Source organism: Amblyraja radiata, chromosome 13 (genome assembly GCF_010909765.2).
Source record: "Amblyraja radiata isolate CabotCenter1 chromosome 13, sAmbRad1.1.pri, whole genome shotgun sequence".
NCBI classification, from domain to species: domain Eukaryota; kingdom Metazoa; phylum Chordata; class Chondrichthyes; order Rajiformes; family Rajidae; genus Amblyraja; species Amblyraja radiata.
In genome coordinates this window covers 9,762,175-9,782,815 of record NC_045968.1, presented here as the reverse complement: position 1 = coordinate 9,782,815, position 20,641 = coordinate 9,762,175, and the positions used below count along the sequence as shown (strand labels likewise).

Here is a 20,641-nt window from a genome sequence, read left to right as displayed (position 1 = left end):
TCGGCCCATCAAGTCTACTTTGACATTCTATGAGTTCACCAACCTCAGTGAAGGAACCTCTCCTCATTTCTATCTGGAATTACTTAATTCTTCGCCCCCTTCCCACCACCACCTACCCCTCCCCTTGTCTTGAGACAGTGACCCCTGGAACCAAGTCCCTCACTCAGGGGAAAAAAACATTCTGCAGCCAGAGATTCTCAAGGAACTGCAGATGCGGGAATCTTGAGGAAGAAACCAAGTGATGGAGGAACTCAAATCTTACTGAAACATGCAAAATACTGACAGAGTGGATCCAGACGACAAAGTGCTGGTAGAACTCGGCGGGTCAGGCAGCATCTGTGGAGGGAATGAACAGACGTCGCTTGTCTGAGGACATGCCCTCCACAAATGCTGCCTGGCCTGTTGAGTTCCTCTAACACTTTTGTACTCTGCATCCAGTCAGTCTAACCTGTCAGTATTTTGTTCATCCCTCATTCATCCAAAAGCAGGGGCAGAAATTGCTGTCAAAGCATGGGAGGGCCACAATATTTTGGTGGCTACGCACACACACACATGCGAGGCTTCAGAGGCTTTGGAGGCTTCGGCAGTGGGCCCTGTGAACGGTAACATCGGGAGCTGACCTGGTTGGTGACCGACTCCGAACTCCAGCAACAGCAGCTTCGTCCGCCCGAATCGTGGGGCCTTTCATAGTCTGACGTGGCTTAAAATCGGCCGGCGGGGGCTTCAACATCGGGAGCCTCGATCGCCTTGATGCAGCAGATTGATTTTAAGCTGCGCCGGGCGATGAAAGGCCCTGCGAACGCTTGAATCTTTCAAATGCTGCAATGGATCACTATGTGATAAATAACACTTAAACAAATAAAACTGAAGCAAATAAAAGCAAACAGAAGAACCAACCTTGGAGGGGAGAGAGAGAGAAAAAGACAGAGAGAGAGAGAGAGAGATAGGAAAAAAAACAACTAAATAACACGAGTGACCGTGAATGAGGGACTTGCCTCCAAGCCAGCCAGGAAACACGATCCACCGGAACCTTTAATGACCTGACCCATTTAAATCCAATACCTGTTTAAATCTTTCCCTTCCACCAATACATCCAATTAGTTCAAATAGTAATTGTACCCGCATCAGACAGCTTTAAGAAATTCTCCATGAATACCTTCAGTAATACTTGAAGGTCAAAACACAATTGGTGACACATCGTGTTAATACGATGTTAATAGAGACATTTAACAAGCGCTTAACAGTGACCCCCACTGTCTCGCGGATAGTGGAGATTTAAATCGTTTTTTCTTCGCCGAATTTCAAAATCTGGATTACAAAACATGGGGAAGATTGTCCCCCACCTCTCAAAACATGGGAGGGACGTGCCCCTGTCTCCACACCCCCCCCCCCCCCACTCCCAGGATTTCCGTCCAATGTGAAGAACTACTACACCAGGAATCAACTTGCTCCATAAGCAGCTGAAGAATTTAGGTTTGATCCAGTTTACTGAGTAAAAGTCACGTGTATGTACTCAACGTGACAAATGCAATCATCCATTTTAACCAGCAAGATCATGCACAATTATTACCTGCTAGCAGATAGTTTACTATCGCATCAGATCATTTTGTTTCGTTTTTTAGGTTAGAGATACAGCGCAGAAACGGGCCCTTAGGCCCACCGAGTCCGCACCTTCCAGCGATCCCCGCCCATTAACACTGCATCACCTACCCTAGGGACAATTTACATTCAGACCAAGCCAATTAACCTGCAAACCTGTACATCTTTGGGCTATGGGAGGAAACCGAAGATCTCGGAGAAAGGTCACGGGGAGAATGTACAAACTCCGTACAGACAGCACCCGTAGTCGGGATCGAACTCGGTTCTCTGGCGCTGTAAGGCAGCAACTCTACCGCTGCGCCACCGTGCCGCCCGACTAAACTAAATCCAAACTAAAATGATGTCGATCAAGTACCAGGAATTTTTTTTTTTTTTTTTAAATTCTGAATATATTGGTGATGGTAAAAGTAAGGGTGTGGTTCAAAATGGACTGCTACACTTTTGAATTAAATTCCTTAGGACACCCAGATCACTGATATTGATTATATGGAAGACAAGAAGGACTTTACTTATGACTTGGTAAAATATCGCGATCTCCCTCAATTCGCTCAGGATTTACACAACCATGGACAAAGGTACATCATAATTTTGGTAAGTTCCGTGATCATTCTGCTCACCTTGTCATTTGAAGGGGAAAACATCCAGCAAAGGTTTTTGAAAGCCAAGACTTGTTTTGCCTTGAACGCTCAGAGTTTAGTGTCTCGCCACGTGCAACGGGGTAGAAACATCGACAATAGGAGCAGGAGTAGGCCATTCGGCCCTTCGATCTAGCACCGCCATTCAATATCTCCTTCTTGCGTATGGCGTGCACAACCTAAAGTTGTAGGACAACTTGTTCTATTTGATCTTATATGATTGTACACACCAGGTTGTTTGCATTCGTCGAAACAGGGCGGACCACATGAAGGTTGCAATCTCCCACACCCCCCCCATTCAATATGATAATGGCTGATCATCCAAAATCAGTTCCCCGATCCTGCTTTCTCATCCATATTCCTTGATTCCGTTAGCCCTAAGAGGTACAGACACAGCTATTAAGAGGTACAGTGGAAAGCTTTTTGTTGTGTGCTATCCAGTCAGGGGAAAGACTGTCGTACAATCGAGCCGACCAGTGCAAGGATACATGACAAAGGTAATAACGTTTAGTGCAAGAACAAGTTCAGTAAAGTACGAGTACAGATAGTTTGGGACAAGGTTTAAAGGAGATGTGCAGGGCAAGTCGTGGTGGGTGTGTGGAACGCACTAACGGGAGAACGATAGTGGCATTTAGGAGACTTTTTGATAGGCACATCGATATGCAGGAATGGAGGGATATGGATCATGTGCAGGTAGATAAGAGTTGGACTTGGCACTCCCCTCCATTGAGTCTGTCCAAAGCAAGCGTTGTCTGCGAAGGGCGCTCAGCATCGCCAATTACTGCTCTCACTCCAACCAACTGTTTACCCTCCTACTATCCGGGAGACGCTACAGGTCTCTCCGTTGCCGGACCAGCAGGTCCAGGAACAGCTTCTTCCTTACGGCTGTTACACTACGCAACACTGTACCTCGGTGACTGCCAATCACCCCCCCCCCACCCCGGACACTCCTCCCACCAGGAAAAACACTATGACTGTATGCACGTAAATATATTTATTTATTGCTCGTATTCTATGTCGCTCTTCTGGGGAGATGCTAACTGCATTTCGTTGTCTCTGTACTGTACACTGCACAATGACAATTAAAGTTGAATCTGAATCTGAGTTCAATACAGACATTGTGAACAAAGGGCCTGTTCTGATGCTGATTCTAAATTCCAGTGTAGAATAAATTTCAAAAATGAGTACTTGGAGCACATTGGATTGCAGGCGTGTTGGTGCATGAAAATAAATGTACAAAAACTGCAGAATTAGTCTTCGGAGGGAAAGTAGTTTGAGTATTACGGGTTCCAAAATGGCATCTGATTGGAGTGTGTGGGAAGGAACGTCACATGCTGGTTTACACCAAGGAGAGACACAAAATGCTGGAGTAACTTTGCGGGGCTTCTGTCTCGGGACCTGAAGAAGTCTCGACCTGAAACGTCACCTATTTCTTTTCTTCCAGGGATGCTACCCAACCCGCTGAGTTACTCCGGCATTTTGTGTCTCTCTCTGATTTGAACGTTTGTTTATGATATGAATGGCATGAATCCTCTATTGGACGGAGTAGCATCACCAACACACACACACCATGTAGCATCCAAGGGAGGTTATCAAACAAGTCGGTCGACCATGACGCATAGTAGGCAACACACGATGACCCTGAGATGTAAATCAACCTCCAGGAACTTGTTTCTTTCAAACTCCAATGAGGATATAACCACAAGTGGCTCATCATTCAAGTCATGATGCATCACAGCTTGGTTTGGGAACTACTCCATCCAAGACCGCAAGAAATTGCAGCAAATTGTGGACACAGCCCAGACCACCACACAAACCAACCTCCCTTCCATCGACACCATTTATACCTCGCGCTGCCTCGGCAAGGTCAGCAGCATAATCAAGGACGAGTCGCACCCTGGCCACTCCCTCTTCTCCCCTCTCCCATCAGGCAAAACATACAGAAGTGTGAAAACAAACACTTCCAGATTCAGAGACAGTTTCTTCCCAGCTGTTACCAGGCAACTGAATCATCCTACCACAACCAGAGAGCTGTGCTCTACTACTATTTGCCTCTTTGGTGACCCTCGGACTATCCTTGATCAGATTTTGCTGGCTTTACCTTGCACTAAACATTATTCCCTTATCAAATATCTTCACACTGTGAATGGCTCAATTGCAATCATTTCTTTCTGCTGACTGGAGAGCATGTAACAAAAGCTTTTCACTGTACGTGGCAATAAACTAAACTCAACTGAACTGTAGACTTTAGAAAAACTTTACACTTTTGAGATACGGGCCCTTCGGCTCACCAAGTCTGTGCCGACGAGCCACCCTGCACTAGCACTATACTACATACTGGGGACAATTTGCAGTTTACAGAAACCAATTAAACTACAAACATGTATGTCTTTGGAGTGCGAGAGGAAACCGGAGCACCCGGAAAAACCCAGGCGGTCACAGGGAAAATGTACAAACGTTCTATCCCAATGAAATAATATTATGTTAAAGCTCTGTCCCACGGTACGAGTTCATTCCAAGAGTTCTCCTGAGTTTGCCCTGAATCGAACTCAGAGATTTACGGTAATGGCCACTCGTCGGTACTCGGGGCACTCGTGGACATTTTTCATCATGTTGAAAAAACTTCACGAGTCTTCCCGTGCTTACCTGCCGTTAGCGAGTCTTCCCGAGTGCCTGCCGTTAGCGCTAAGAGACATCCCCGAGCTCCGACGTACCCGCTACGTTCAATTCTCCGTGCTTACCACGAGTTTGATTTTTTTTTTAAACTCGGGAGAGCTCTTGGAATGATCTCGTACCGTGGGACAGGGCTTGTAGTTATCACAGTGCAAATGACTCGGAAGAAGCTGCCCAATTGTCTCATTTATGATGTTGACAAAATCACCCATGACTGCTCCTTTGATAGCATGTCACTAAAAGTAGGTTGGCATCCAAACTGGTTCACCTCAGAATGCAGCAGCATCTGGTACTGGAACCTAACTCAATTGTTGAACGAACTCCAATCTAAGCAAAGCGAATAACAAAGTGAGATGTAATAAGTTTGTGAGATGGTTTCAATAAATTATACCCAGTGGCACAGCGGATAGAGCTGCTGCTTCACGGTGCCACAGACCCGGGTTCAATCCTGACCTTGGGTGTTACCTGCATGGAGCTTACACATTCTCCCTGTGACCGTGTGGTTTTCATAAGGAATAGGAGTAGAATTAGGCCTTTCGGCCCATCAAGTCTACTCCACCATTCAATCATGGGTTTCACGAATCACTAATTTCGAGGTGCTCCGGAGATTTCTCCCACATCCCAAAGACGTGCAGGTTTGGTGGCCTCTGTACATTGCCACTAGTGTGTAGCGAGTGGATACGAAAGTGGGATAACGTGGAACTGGTATGTGCGGGTGATCGATGGTCGGCGTGGACTCAGAGTGCCAAAGAGCCCGTGTCCATGTAGTATCTCCTATCTACACCAAATAATAATGAAAGCTACCAATTCACTTTAAAAACCCAACGGGTTCAATAATATCCTACAGGAAAAGGAATATTCAATTTCTTATAAATGTGTAACAAATATCGGGGGCATGTCACCTATATCCTTAATCAAAGTGGTGGAGAGGGAGAGGGGTGGACGGGCAGCAAAGTGACCTTCACCCCACAAATAATCATTAAGATGTGAGAATCTAATTGATATTTGTGTCTAAAGCCTTTCTCCAAGAAAGCAAGTGATGATACAATGTTTCATATGTGCCTGCTTCAGTACATGCTAAATGTTAATATCTTGCCTAAATAGGAGATAGTAGATAGATTCTTGATTGGTATGGGTGTCAGGGGTTATGGGGAGAAGGCAGGAGAATGGGGTTAGGGGGGAAAGATAGATTAGCCGTGATTGAATGGCGGGGTAGACTTGATGGGCCAAATGGCCTAATACTGCTCCTATCACTTATGCTCTTATGAATGACTGAGAGTTGTCGTTACCGACCATTCACGTCTTTATCTTTGAACCCAGGACCCAGCCATCAGCACCCAGAGCCGGATTGGTGGCCCATACCATTCATATGTCAGAGGAACGCAAATGGGAGTCTGGATCAATGAGTCTGATGGGAAGACACCACTGCTCGGAGAGGTAATGGAAATAAACTACATCTCTGAATGTGATAGAGGAACATCTTGGGAAATATTAAATATGACTGTCCTGAACTCTTAACAGGAATGGATATATCAAGTCGAGAGTGTTTTATTACCATGTGTCCCAGATAGAACAATGACCTTCTTACTTGCAACAGCACAACAGAATATGGCAACATAGTACACTGCAAACAATATAATAAATGAGAAAAAATGTTCAATGTGTATATATACATATATGTACATATACACACATGCATATGCACACACACACACAGATGCACACATACATATACACGCGATATGTACACACGCATGTACACACACTCGTACACACATGTACACACACTCGTACACACACTTGTACACATATAAAACAAACAAACAGTAATAGTGTGAAATAACAGAACCGATGCCCCCAAGTCTATTGTAGTTCAGAGCTTATTTGGAGGTTGTTGTGTTTGATAGCCTGATGGCTTTAGGGAAGTAGCTGTTCCTGAACCTGGACGTCACAGTTTTCAGACTCCTGTACCTTTTCCCGATGGCAGGGGTGAAATGCGTGTGTGGTCAGGGTGGTGTGGGTCTCTGATGACGCCGGCTGCCTTTTTGAGGCAGTGACTCTAGTAAATCCCTTCGAAGGTGGGGAGGTCAGAGCCGGAGATGGACCAGGCAGCGTTCACATCTATTTGCAGTCTTCTTCACTCCTGGGCATTCAAGTTGCCGAACCAGGCTGTGATGCAACCAGTTAATATGCTCCCAACTGTACACCTACAGAAGTTCATGAGAATCCTCTCTGACTATTATCTATTACAATTTCCTGTTTATAATTTCTTGGCTTTGCTTTGCCATACATTTTCAAATGGGAAATTGAATGTATCAATAAGTAGAACCTGTAGCCTTTAACAGTGGATTATGACCTGATTCACTGCATTACTATTATCTACTTATTCGTTTTTAAAAAAATATATATACTCATTTGGTTTTTGTTTATGATGGATTTTACAAAGTAATATGTTTAGTTTAGAAAGGCCCGCGGAAACTGGCCTTTTGGCCCACCGGGTTCTCACCGACCAGTTATCCCTGCACATTAACACTATCCTGCACATTGGGGACAATTTACACTTATACCAAGCCAATTAACTTACATACTTGTACGTCTTTAGCAAAACCAAAGTTTTCGGAGAAAACCTATGCGATTGCGGGGAGAACGTACAAGCTGTGTACAGACAGCACCCATAGTTGGGATCGAACCCAGGTCTCTGGCGCTGCGTGCTCTGTCGGGCAGCAACTGTACCGCCGCACCACAGTGCCGTCCGTACTATCATGCGTTTTACAGAATAATATGTTTAAATATCTATTATGCTGCTGCAAGTCTTGGGGAAGTCCAGAACAAGGGGTCGCAGTTTAAGGATAAGGGGGAAACCCTTTAGGACCGAGATGAGAAAAACATTTTTCACACAGAGAGTGGTGTCTGGAACAATCTGGAACTGGAGAATCTCTGGAACTCTCTGCCACAGAAGGTAGTTGAGGCCAGTTCATTGGCTATATTTAAGAGGGAGTTAGATGTGGCCCTTGTGGCTAAAGGGATCAGGGGGTATGGAGAGAAGGCAGGTACAGGATACTGAGTTGGATGATCAGCCATGATCATATTGAATGGCGGTGCAGGCTCGAAGGGCCAAATGGCCTACTCCTGCACCTATTTTCTATGTTTCTAAGTAAGAAAATCATTGTTCCGTTTTGGGACATATGACTATAATACCATCTTGACACTTGACTTGACCTGACTTTTTTATGCATTATTGTACAAATACTACAGTGGTATTTTCTCTCTCTCAACTTATTCAGGTCTGGCCAGGTGTAACAGTCTTCCCTGACTACACGAATCCCCAATGCGTGAAGTGGTGGATAGATGAATGTGAAAAATTCCATCAAGAAATAAAATACGATGGGTTATGGATTGTATGTTCCATTTTATTTTATTTGTTAATAAGTCTTCCCCTTTAGCTCGAAATGTAATTCACTAAAGTGCTTAAATGTTTTTGTTATATCTCTCATTTGTAGGACATGAATGAGGTGTCAAGTTTCAAAGCTGGCTCAATAAACGGATGCAATAAAAATGAATGGAACCACCCTCCTTTCATTCCAAGTAGGTTTGATCAATGAAATGAATGAGTTTTGATCAGAGAATGATCTGTCTGAAGAAGGGTCTTGACCCGAAACGTCACCTATTACTTTACTCCATAGATGCTGCCTGACCCACTGAGTTTCTCCAGCATTTTTGTCGACCTTTGAGCTTTTCATACGGTCATAAGGGATAGGAATATAATGAGGCCATTCGCCCCATCAAGTCTACTCTGCCATTCAATCATGGCTGATCTATCTCTCCCTCCTAACCCCATTCTCCTGCCTTCTCCCCATAACCTCTGACACTAGTACTAATCAAGAATCTTTTCACTTGAATCACATATTTAAACCGACTTAACCACGGAACGGTGGAATATTCTGATCAAACTTTGTACTAAGTTATTATTTTTTTCCAAATCAAAGGCATAGGGTCCAAACAATATTTACCTCTCAACAATTACTAATGTGAAAGGATGCAGAGAAGATTTACGAGGATGTAGCCGGGACTCGAGAGCCTGAGATGTATGGAGAGGTTGAGCAGGCCAGGACTTTATTCCTTGGAGTGCAGGAGGATAAGGTTTGATCTTATAGAGGTGTACAAGATCACGAGAGGCATTGTGTTTAAGAAGGAACTGCAGATGCTGGAAAATCGAAGCATCTATGGAGCAAAGGAAATAGGCAATGTTTCGGGTCGAAACGTTGCCTATTTCCTTGCTCCATAGATGCTGCTGCACCCGCTGAGTTTCTCCAGCATTTTTGTGTACCCATGAGAGGCATTGGTTGGGTAAATACGCAGTTGTTTACCAAGAGGAGGGGGATTGTGAACCAGACTTGGGTTTAAGACGAAGGGGGGAAAAACTTAATAGAAAACTGAGGGGCGACTTTTTTACACAAAGGGTGGTAGTAATATGGTACGAGCTGCTGGAAGAGATGGTTGAGGCAGGTACTGACATGAGATATTTGGACAGGTAATAATAATGATAATAATGGATGGGATTTATATAGCGCCTTTCTAATACTCAAGGCGCTTTACATCGCATTATTCATTCACTCCTCAGTCACACTCGGTGGTGGTAAGCTACTTCTGTAGCCACAGCTGCCCTGGGGCAGACTGACGGAAGCGTGGCTGCCAATCTGCGCCTACGGCCCCTCCGACCACCACCAATCATTCACACACATTCACACACAGGCAAAGGTGGGTGAAGTATCTTGCCCAAGGACACAACGACAGTATGCACTCCAAGCGGGATTCGAACCGGCTACCTTCCGGTTGCCAGCCGAACACTTAGCCCATTGTGCCATCTGTCATCCCATGATTGGGTAGGTTTAGAGGGTTATGGGTCATGCAAATGGGACTTGTGTAGATGGAGCATGGTGGTCTGTGTGGCAGGTTGGGCCAAATGACTGGATGACACTAATACGCAAGGTGCAGGAGAACCTCAGCAGGTCAGACATCATCTGTGGAGGGGAAGAACAGATGACATTTCAAGTTGGGAACTTTCTTCAGACTGATTGAAATGGGGGGGGGGGGGGGGGGGGGGAAGACACAAAGTGCGGGAGTAACTCAACGGGTCATGCGGCGTCTCTGGGGAACATGGATAGGCGATGTTTTGGGTCAGTGCCATTCTTCAGGCGTTATTGGCAGATGAGTGGACAGTGGCCAAGGATGATAATCGGATGTATTTCAAACAACCCACAAATATTTTTTACAAATTGTCTTCTTTTGAAGGGATTCTTGATAAATTGATGTACTCCAAAACGCTCTGTATGGATGCCAAACAGACTCTGGGAAAGCACTACGATCTTCACAGTCTTTATGGTCATACCATGATAGTTGCAACTGATCAGTAAGTATTAGCCATAGAGTATCTTTGGATCATCCTACCACAACCAGAGAGCAGTGCTGAACTACTATCTATCTCTTTGGTGACCCTCGGACTATCCATGATCAAACTCTGCTGGCTTCACCTTGCACTAAACGTTTTTCCCTTAACATGTATCTATACACTGTAAATGGCTCGATTGTAATCATGTATTGTCTTTCTGCTGACTGGATAACATGCAACAAAAGCTTTTTACTGTTCCTCGGTACACGTGACACTAAACAAAACTGAACTGAATTTTTTATTAGAGAAAGAACTGCAGATGCTGCAAAATCGAAGGTAGACAAAAATGCTGGAGAAACTCAGCGGGTGAGGCAGCATCTATGGAGCGAAGGATCAGGAGGGGGTTTCGGGTCGAGACCCATCAGACTGATGTCGGGGGGGTGCGGGAAAAAGCAAGGAAGAGGCGGAGACAGTAGGCTGTGGGAGAGCTGGGAAGGGGAGGGGAAGGAGGGAGAAAGCAAGGACTACCTGAAATCGGAGAAGTCAATGTTCATGCCGCTGGGGTGTAAACTGCCCAAGCGAAATATGAGGTGCTGCTCTGCCAATTTGCCGTGGGACTCACTCTGGCCATGGAGGAGGCCCAGGACAGAAAGGTCGGATTCAGAATGGGAGGGGGAGTTGAAGTGCTGAGCCACTGGGACATCGGGTTGGTTAGTGGGAACCGAGCAGAGGTGTTGGGCAAAGCGATCGCCAAGCCTACGCTTGGTCTCATCGATGTAGAACAGCTGACACCGAGAGCAGCGGATGCAATAGATGTGGTTGGAGGAGATGCAGGTGAACCTCTGCCTCACCTGGAACAACTGCTTGCGTCATTGAATGGAGTCGAAGGGGGAGGTAAAGCGACAAGTGTAGCTTACTCCAGCATTGTGTGTCTACCTACTGTGTAAAAGAGGTGATTGGTTCAGGAGTCTGATAGCGGTGGGGAAGATGCTGCCCGCCAGTTTGTTCATCCAGGTTCCCAAGCTCCTGTATCTTCTCCCAAAAGGTAAAAGAGAGAAAAGGGAAAGACCAGGGTGGAAGGAAGGCATCCCTGATGATACTTCCAGCCTTCCTGATCAGTTCAGTTTAGTTTATTGTCACGTGCAACGAGGTACAGTGAAAAGCTTTTTGTTGCGTGCTTTCCAGCCAGCGGAAAGATTACAATCAAGTCGTCCACAGAGTACAGATACATGATAAGGGAATAATGTTTAATGCAAGGTAAAGCCAGCAAAGTCTGATTGAGGAAAGTCTAAGGTAGACAAAAATGCCGGTGAAACTCAGCGGGTGAGGCAGCATCTATGGAGCGAAGGAATAGGTGACGTTGCGGGTCGAGACCCTTCTTCAGACTGATGTGGAGGTGGGGGGGGCGGGAAGTAGAAAGGAAGAGGCGGAGACAGTGGGTGGTGGGAGAGCTGGGAAGGGGAGGGGAAGGAGGGAGAAAGCAAGGACTACCTGAAATTGGAGAAGTCAATGTTCATACCGCTGGGGTGTAAACTGCGGGAGGAAAGTCCAAGGGTCACCAAAGAGGTAGATAGTAGTTCAGCGCTGCTCTCTGGTTGTGGTAGGATGATGCAGTTGCCTGATAACAGCTGGGAAGAAACTGTGCCTGAATCTTGAGTGAGCATTTTCACACTTCTATACCTTATGCCTGATGGGAGAGGGGAGAAGAGGGAGTGGCCAGGGTTTTCTCTGAGAACTCCAGTTTCCCCACACACTTCAAAGACGTACAGGTTTATAGGGTAATTGGCTCGGTATAAATGCAAACCGTCCCTATGTGGGATAGTGTTAATATAACCATATAACAATTATAGCACAGAAACAGGCCATCTCGGCCCTTCAAGTCCGTGACGAACACTTATCCTCCCCTAGTCCCATCTACCGGCACTCAGACCATAATCCTCCATTCCTTTCCCATCCATATACCTATCCAATTTATTTTTAAATGATAAAATCGAACCTGCCTCCACCACTTCCACTGGAACCTCATTCCACACAGCTACCACTCTCTGAGTAAAGAAGCTCCCCCTCATGTTGCCCCTAAACTTCTGTCCCTTAATTCTCAAATCTTGTCCTCTTGTTTGAATCTTCCCTACTCTCAATGGAAAAAGCTTATCCACGTCAACTCTGTCTATCCCTCTCATCATTTTAAAGACCTCTACAAGTCCCCCCTTAACCTTCTGCGCTCCAAAGAATAAAGACCTAACTTGTTCAACCTTTCTCTGTAACTTAGTTGCTGAAACCCAGGCAACATTCTAGTAAATCTCCTCTGTACTCTCTCTATAATGTGCGGGGATCATTGGTCGGTGCGGACCCGTTGGGCCGAAGGGCCTGTTTCTGCGCTGTATCTCTAAACTAACTTCCGCTGATGGGCTTTCTTGATCACTACATCATGCTTGAGTGTTGTGTTCTACCTACATTCATGGAGTAATTAGCTTTGTTTAATATTACAGAGCCAATACGCGTGTGTTCCCTGAGAAACGCAGCATTATTCTATCTCGATCCACTTTTGCCGGCTCTGGAAAATACGCAGGACATTGGTTGGGAGATAATACAGCCAACTGGAATGACATCAAGTGGGCGATCCCGGGCATGCTGGAGTTTAGTCTCTTTGGTATTCCCTACGTAAGTGCATTTAAGACCACATTGCAGTGAATGCTGTAAAGGACGCATTCATTTTGAGTGTAGGTTCTCCAGGCATGTATTTGTTATATCATGTGCATCATCCATACTAAAGAATGCTGATCAAAATATTGATATGTGTTATAGAGTCATAGAGTGATACAGTGTGGAAACAGGCCCTCTGCCCCAAACTGCCCACACCGACCAACATGCCTTATCTCTACTCGTCCCACCTGCACTGCACTTGGCCCATGTCCTTCCAAACCTGTCCTATCCATGTACCTGTCTAATTGTTTCTTAAATGTTGCAATAGTCCCTGCCTCAACTGATTAGTACGAGTGTCAGGGGTTATGGGGAGAAGGAAAGAGAATGGGGTTGAGCGGGAAAGATAGATCAGCCATGATTGAATGGTGGCGTAGACTTGGTGGCCGAATGGCCTAATTCTGCTTATGAACATATTAACTACCTCCTCCGGCAGCTCGTTCCATACACCCACCACCCTTAGTGTGTGTTGGAGAGGTTGGGTTTTTGAACAAGCTGAACAACTAGCTCGGGCGGCACGGTGGTGCAGTGGTAGAGTTGCTGCCTTAAACCCTGTCCCACTTAGGAGACCTAAACACCAACCTCTGGTGACCTTGCCCGCCATCCAAGGTTTCCATGAGGTCACCGGAGGTATTGGTCACTCTCCCTAATGGTCGAAAGTGGTTTCCGCGTGGTCGAGGCTTCATCTAGGTTGCTGCTATTTTTTCCATCGTGATTAAAACCGGCCTCGACTAAAAATAGGTTGCCGTTTCCAAAATCGATAATTTTTTTGTCGCAGGTCGAGTAGAAGCCGGTTTTCTTCATAGTCGAGGAAGGTTTTCAACATATGCGTGGGAGATGGTAGGAGGTTGCAGGTTAACTCGGCCTTGATTTTTTTTTTTTGTGTGTCGGGCAAGGTCACCAGAGGTTGCTGTTTAGGTCTCCTAAGTGGGACAGGGGCTTTACAGTGCTTGCAGTGCCCGAGACCCAGGTTCGATCCTGACGACGAGTGCTGTCTGTGCGCAGTTTTACATTCTCCCCGTGGCCACGTGGGTTTTCTCTGAGATCTTTGGTTTCCTCCCACACTCCAAGCGACGTACAAGTTTGTAGGTCAACTGCCTTGATATAAGTGTAAAGTGGCCCGCGTGTGTGTGTGTGTGTGTGTGTAGGATAATGTGAATGTGCGGGGACCACTGGTCGACGCAGACTCAGTGGGCGAAGGGCCTGTTTCTGCGCTGTATCTCTAAACTAAACTAAACAAACCTTGACCCTTTGAAGTACTAATGGAGTTACAACTGTACTTCACCTTTGCAGATTGGTGCAGACATTTGTGGTTTCTTTGGTAATACAACGGAAGAACTGTGCAGGAGATGGATGCAAGTTGGAGCCTTTTATCCATTTTGTCGCAACCACAATGCTGAAAATTATGAAGTAGGTTTTCAAAAAGCTGGCAATGAATATGTTATGACATTGGGAGGAAATAATTTATCATCGTGTTAGAAGGTTAGATTTTATTAATAACTGCAGTAACACTCATCTTTCCTCTCTAGCCTCAAGACCCAGCTTATTTTGGTGAAAACTCTCTTTTAGTGAACAGTTCCAGACATTACCTGAATATTCGCTACACGTTGCTCCCCTATCTCTACACCCTCTTTCACAAAGCCCACGTCTATGGGGACACTGTAGTTCGGCCGCTACTCCACGAGTAAGTACTTTTGGAAAGTCAATGAATTCTGATGCAAGAAAAAAAAGGGACACAAAGTGCCGGAGTAACTCAGTGGGTCAGGCAGCATCACCGGAGAATGTGGATAGGTGACATTACGGATCAAGACCCATCTTCAGACTGAAGAAGGGTCTCGACCTGAAATGTCGCCTATCCATGTTCTCCAGAACTGCTGCCTGACCTGCTGAGATACTCCAGCACTTTGTGTGCTTTTATCTACAGTTCCATGTTTCTACTATGAATTCTGATGATTATTAAAGACTTATTATATTCCAAAACAATATAATGCGTTTATTTCTCTGCCCAGATAAGGTGCGTAGAATAAAGTTTGCTGTATGTTATGGTATTCTTTCTGCTTGAATAGTTTGAGCAGGGTGGCACGGTGGCACAGCTGTAGAGCTGCTGCCTTACAGCGCCAGAGACCCGGGTTCGATCCTGTCTACGGGTGCTGTCTGTACTGAGTTTGCACGTTCTCCCCATTACCCGGTGCTTCGGTTTCCTCCCACCCTCCAAAGATGTACAGGTTTGTAGATTAATTGGCTTTGGTATGATTGTAAATTGTCCCTAGTGAGTGTAGGATAGTGTTAGTGTGCAGGGATTGCTAGTCGGCACGGACTCGGTGGGCCGAAGGGCCTGTTTCCACGCTGTATCTCTAAACTAAACTGAATGACTTGTGCTGAAATTAAAATGGTAGAAAATCTAATCAATGCCAATTGATTGTTAATTAGGTTGATTTCTGATTTTTTTTTTTTTTTCCCCTTTTGATCTGGCTTTGGCCATCCACTCCCCATCATTCTACCCATGTGATCTGGGCCGAAGCAATCAAAGACGATGTTAGTTTCCAGCCACATCTTTCTTCTCTGAAAATCACCACCTTAGGCTATTATTGTCAACCTTCCAGCTAGCGAGTTGGAATGGAATTATCAGAGACCTGGGAAGAAGCTATCTGTCTCTGTCAATAAAAGAGATTCATTGTGAAGTGGAGGAGGATCAGGGTGTACAAAAAAAAATGGAAGCTATTCGAGCTGAGCAGAAATGGATCCAAACAAATTAAATGTGTTTGAGCGAGGATTTGGAGTGCGGTTTTTCATGGATGTTAGCTGCAAAGATTCCCATTATGACTTGTATCTCTCGCACCTTGAGGTTCGTGTTAACAAGTCTTAAATAATAGGATACACTGTATTCTCCTCCTGATGGTTACAGTGCACAAACAAAATGATTTTGACCCATAATCCATTTACCAGTGACATAGTTTGAATGTATTGATTCCTGCCAAGGAATTTAATATTAATAAAATACCGTAGAGAATTTGTTATTAGAGCTTACCCACCCCCTGATATTGTGCCCCAATGCGCCTCTACTGTACTTCTCAGCTTGTTTAACTATTTAGATGCCACAGCCACCTCCCCCCCCCCCCCCCCCCACCTCTACTTCCAGTCTGAAGAAGCGTTCCAACACAAAACCGGAGTAACTCAGCAGGTCAGGCAGCCTCCCTGGAAACTGTGGGCGGGTCTCAACCCGATAGGTCACCTACCCACTTTCACCAGAGATGCTGCCTGACCCGCTGAGTTACTCCAGCAAGTTTTGTCCGTCGCAAACTGTTAACCTTGTCTTTTTCCACATCCAGACTTGATTTTTACAATACAATACAATACAATTCAATTTATTGTCATTTGGACCCCTTGAGGTCCAAACGAAATGCCGTTTCTGCAGCCATACATTACAAACAAATAGACCCAAGACACAACATAATTTACATAAACATCCATCACATTGCTGTGATGGAAGGCCAAAAAAACTTCTCTCTCCACTGCACTCTCCCCCCCGATGTCAGAGTCAAAGTCAAAGCCCCCGGCGGGCGATGGCGATTGTCCCGTGGCCATTAACGCCACGCCGGGTGATGCAAGGTCGCGCACCGGGTCTTGGTGTTAGAGCCCCCGGCGTGCGCTCGCAGCCCGCAGCCATTCCAAGCCGCGCGGGGCGATGCTGTAAGGCCCCGCTCCAGGTGCTCTTCAACCCCGCAACTCGGGCGGGAGAAGTCGCCGTTGCGGAAGCCCCGAAAAGCTGTCTCCCTCCAGGGACCCGCGGGCTCCCGGTGTTACCGTCCGCCAAACCCGCAGTTGCAGCCACCGAATCTCCGGGGGTCGGGTCGCAGCAGCGTCCACCACAGCTCCACCCGCTCTGGACTCGGCCAGCTCCGCGACGGTGAGGTGAGTAGTCGGCACCAGAGCCCCCGGTCTTCCTGTTGGAGGCCGCTCCTCGTTGCAGCCCCACTTGATTTTTATTGCCCGTTTAGTTTAGATACGCGCGGAAACAGGCCCTTTGGCCCAGCGAGTCTGCACTGACCAGCGATCCCCGCATATTAACACTATCACACACACACGCACACGCACACGCACGTGCACGTGCACGCGCACACATACTTACACATACACACACACACACACACGATAATTTACTATTTTACCAGCCGATTCATCTACAAATCTTTGGTGTGAGGGAGAAAACCGAAGATCTCTGAGAAAATCCACGGGGTCATGAGGAGAACGTACAAACTCTGTACAGACAGCACCCGTAGTCGGGATCAAACCCGGGTCTCGGGCGCTGTAACTCTCAGCAACTCTCCCGCTGCGCCACCGTGCCGCCCTTAATACTGCCCCTGTTGTCCGTCTCGCTCCTCCTCAGTAACAATTCATCTTAGATTCACATCACAGACACATCCCAGCCCACATAACATTGCCTTTTGATTCTTATGACTGCCACAGAGCTTCCTAAAATCCCAGCGCAATGATTTTCTTTTTAAATCCTTCTCCGCGATCTTCAAATCGCTTCATGTTCTCAACTCGACTTTTGTAAGTTCCATTTAATTGCTTTACACTCCAATTTTTCCATTGTTGTTTTCCCTCGTGTAATTCCTCCTTTTTTACTCATCCCCCGAAGGCTTAGTTTGTTGTGACAAAATAACAGGGAGGATTTTGCTACCTTAAAAGACTAATATGAAAAGCTTAGATGTACACGCAATGCTGGAGTCACTCAGCAGGTTAGGCAGCATCTCTGGAATCTGCAGAAGGCTCTCGACCCGAAAGGGCACCTATCCACCTTCTCCAGAGATGCTGTCTGGCGCGCTGAGTTACTCCAGCTCTTTTGGTCTGTCTTTGGTGTAAAAAAGCCCCTGCAACAAGCATCCTTCTTATTAAATACAAAAAGCTTGTTTCTTTTGTTTAGTTAGAGATACAGGGTGGATGAGCTTCTAGCAAGCCAACGGCCATCCACACTTCATAGAAACATAGAAATTAGGTGCAGGAGTAGGCCATTCAGCCCTTCGAGCCTGCACCGCCATTCAATATGATCATGGCTGATCATCCCGTACCTGCCTTCTCTCCATACCCCCTGATCCCTTTAGCCACAAGGGCCACATCCAACTCCCTCTTAAATATAGCCAATGAACTGGCCTCAACTACCTTCTGTGGCAGAGAATTCCAGAGATTCACCACTCTCTGTGTGAAAAATGTTTTTCTCATCTCAGTCCTAAAAGATTTCCCCCTTATCCTTAAACTGTGACCCCTTGTTCTGGACTTCCCCAACACGGGAACAATCTTCCTGCATCTAGCCTGTCCAACCCCTCAGTAGAGGTTGCGATCACTGTCGTACATGGCATTGTAAAGAATGATGATAAAGCACACAACAACAAAATCCCATACTTCCAGCGGCGGAAGTCCGCAGGAACCGGAGGAGAGAGATGTGTGGAGCGTCCGTCACCGTTCCCGTTGGAAACCAGCACCACTGCGTCGCTGATGTTTTCAACGATGATGAATAGAGATACAGCACGGAGACAGGTCCATCAGCCCACCCGGATCATCGACCACCCGCTCACACTAGTTCTATGTTATCCCACTTTCTCATCCACTCTCTACGCACTAGGGGCAATTTACAGAGGGCCAATTAACCTGCAAATCCAAGCGCCTTGGGAAGCGGGAGGAAACCGGAGCACCTGGAGGAAACCCAGGCGGTGACACTGAGAACTTGCAAACTCCACGCCGGATGGTATCCGGGTCTCTGGTGCAGTGAGGCAGCAGCTCTACCCGCTGCACCACTGTGACGTCTGGTGTGTTTTGGGAAGTAGTGTTTTTCAGGCACTCTATCTAAACTGGTCTTTCAGCAGATATAATAACGTTGATCGTAGTAATGTATTGCTGAGTACATAATATTTTGTAATATTAATATTTTCTGTAGTTTTGGGGAAAAGCAGTAAATATTCAATTTCTCAGCCGTCATCCACATCATGAAGAGTATCTACAATTGTGTGAATGAATTGCTTTTTCTTTTACAAGGTTCTCGTCAGACAAAGAGACATGGACTGCTGATCGACAGTTTCTATGGGGACCTGGTCTTCTCATCACTCCAGTGTTGGATCCTGTAGGTTATTTAAACTCTTTCATAAGGTCATAAGGAAAAGGAGGAGAATCAAGTCTACTCTGCCATTTAATCATGGCTGATCGATCTCACCCTCCTAACCCCATTCTTTACTCTCAACACTCTGGAATTTAGAAGGATGAGAGGGTATCTTATTGAAACATATAAGATTATTAAGGGTTTGGACACGCTAGAGGCAGGAAACATGTTCCCGAGGTTGAGGGAGTCCTGAACCAGGGGCCACAATTTAAGAATAAGGGGTAAGCCATTTAGAACGGAGATGAGGAAACACGTTTTCACACAGAGAGTGGTGAGCCTGTGGAATTCGCTGCCCCAGAGGACGGTGGAGACCGGTTCAAGTTCAAGTGAGTTTATTGTCATGTGTCCCTGTATAGGACAATGAAATTCTTGCTTTGCTTAAGCACACAGAAAATAGTAGGCATTTACTACAAAACAGATAAATGTGTCCATATACCATGATATAAATATATACACACATGAATAAATAAACTGGTAGTGCAAATAACAGAAAGTGGTTGCTAATAATCAGAGTTTTGTCCGAGCCAGGTTTAATAGCCTGATGGCTGAGGGGAAGTAGCTATTCCTGAACCTGGTTGTTGCAGTCTTCAGGCTCCTGTACCTTCTACCTGAAGGTAGCAGGGAGATGAGTGTGTGGCCAGGATGGTGTGGGTCTTTGATGATACCTTTTTGAGGCAGCGACTGTGATAAATCCCCTCGATGGAAGGAAGGTCAGAGCCGATGATGGACTGGGCAGTGTTTACTACTTTTTGTAGTCTTTTCCTCTCCAGGGCGCTCAAATTGCCGAACCAAGCCACGATGCAACCGGTCAGCATGCTCTCGACTGTGCACCTGTAGAAGTTAGAGAGAGTCTTCCTTGGATACTTTCAAGAGAGAGCAAGATAGGGCTCTTAAAGATAGCGGAGTAAGGGGGTATGGGGAGAAAGCAGGAACATTGAGTGGCGGTGCTGGCTCGAAGGGCCGAATGGCATACTCCTGCACCTATTGTCTATTGTCTATTCTGCCATCTCCCCATTACCTCTGACACCCGTACTATCTATCTCTGCCTTAAAAATATCCACTGACTTAGCATTCACCGCCTTCTGTTACAAAAAGTCCACAGATTCACCACCCTCTGACTAAAGAAATTTCTCCTCATCTCCTTCCTAAAGGAACGTCCTTTTATTCTGAGGCTATGACCTCTGTCCTAGACTCTCCCACTAGTGGAAACATCCTCTCCACATCCACTGTATCCAAACCTTTCACTATTCTGTAGGTTTCAATTAAATCCCCCCCTCATTCTTGTAAAGCTAATGACAACACTGTTTTCAACTGATCGTTTCTCTGCATCTTCTACATTGAGTCGGCACGGTGGCGCAGCGGTAGAGTTGCGGAGGCCCTGTTTCTGCACTGTTTGGGTCTACCTATTGTCCCCATACCTTCCTTCACGGTTCATTTGTAGCTGGAGAGGTGGTTTTCCAAATTTAATAAAAGCCCATCAATAACTATGCA

The 20,641-nt window shown here is 46.0% G+C and overlaps 1 protein-coding gene across 1 annotated transcript in view; it reads left to right on the top strand.

Annotated features, from left to right (window-relative positions):
- The window catches only part of si (sucrase-isomaltase), a 191,940-nt gene that overhangs the window by 64,929 nt on the left and 106,370 nt on the right, over window positions 1-20,641 (top strand). The window contains 9 exon segments of the mRNA XM_033031193.1: window positions 2,059-2,190; window positions 6,228-6,344; window positions 8,192-8,305; window positions 8,408-8,492; window positions 10,200-10,317; window positions 12,786-12,957; window positions 14,290-14,406; window positions 14,526-14,680; window positions 19,030-19,114. Of these exon segments, the coding sequence (XP_032887084.1) occupies window positions 2,059-2,190; window positions 6,228-6,344; window positions 8,192-8,305; window positions 8,408-8,492; window positions 10,200-10,317; window positions 12,786-12,957; window positions 14,290-14,406; window positions 14,526-14,680; window positions 19,030-19,114 (1,095 nt within the window).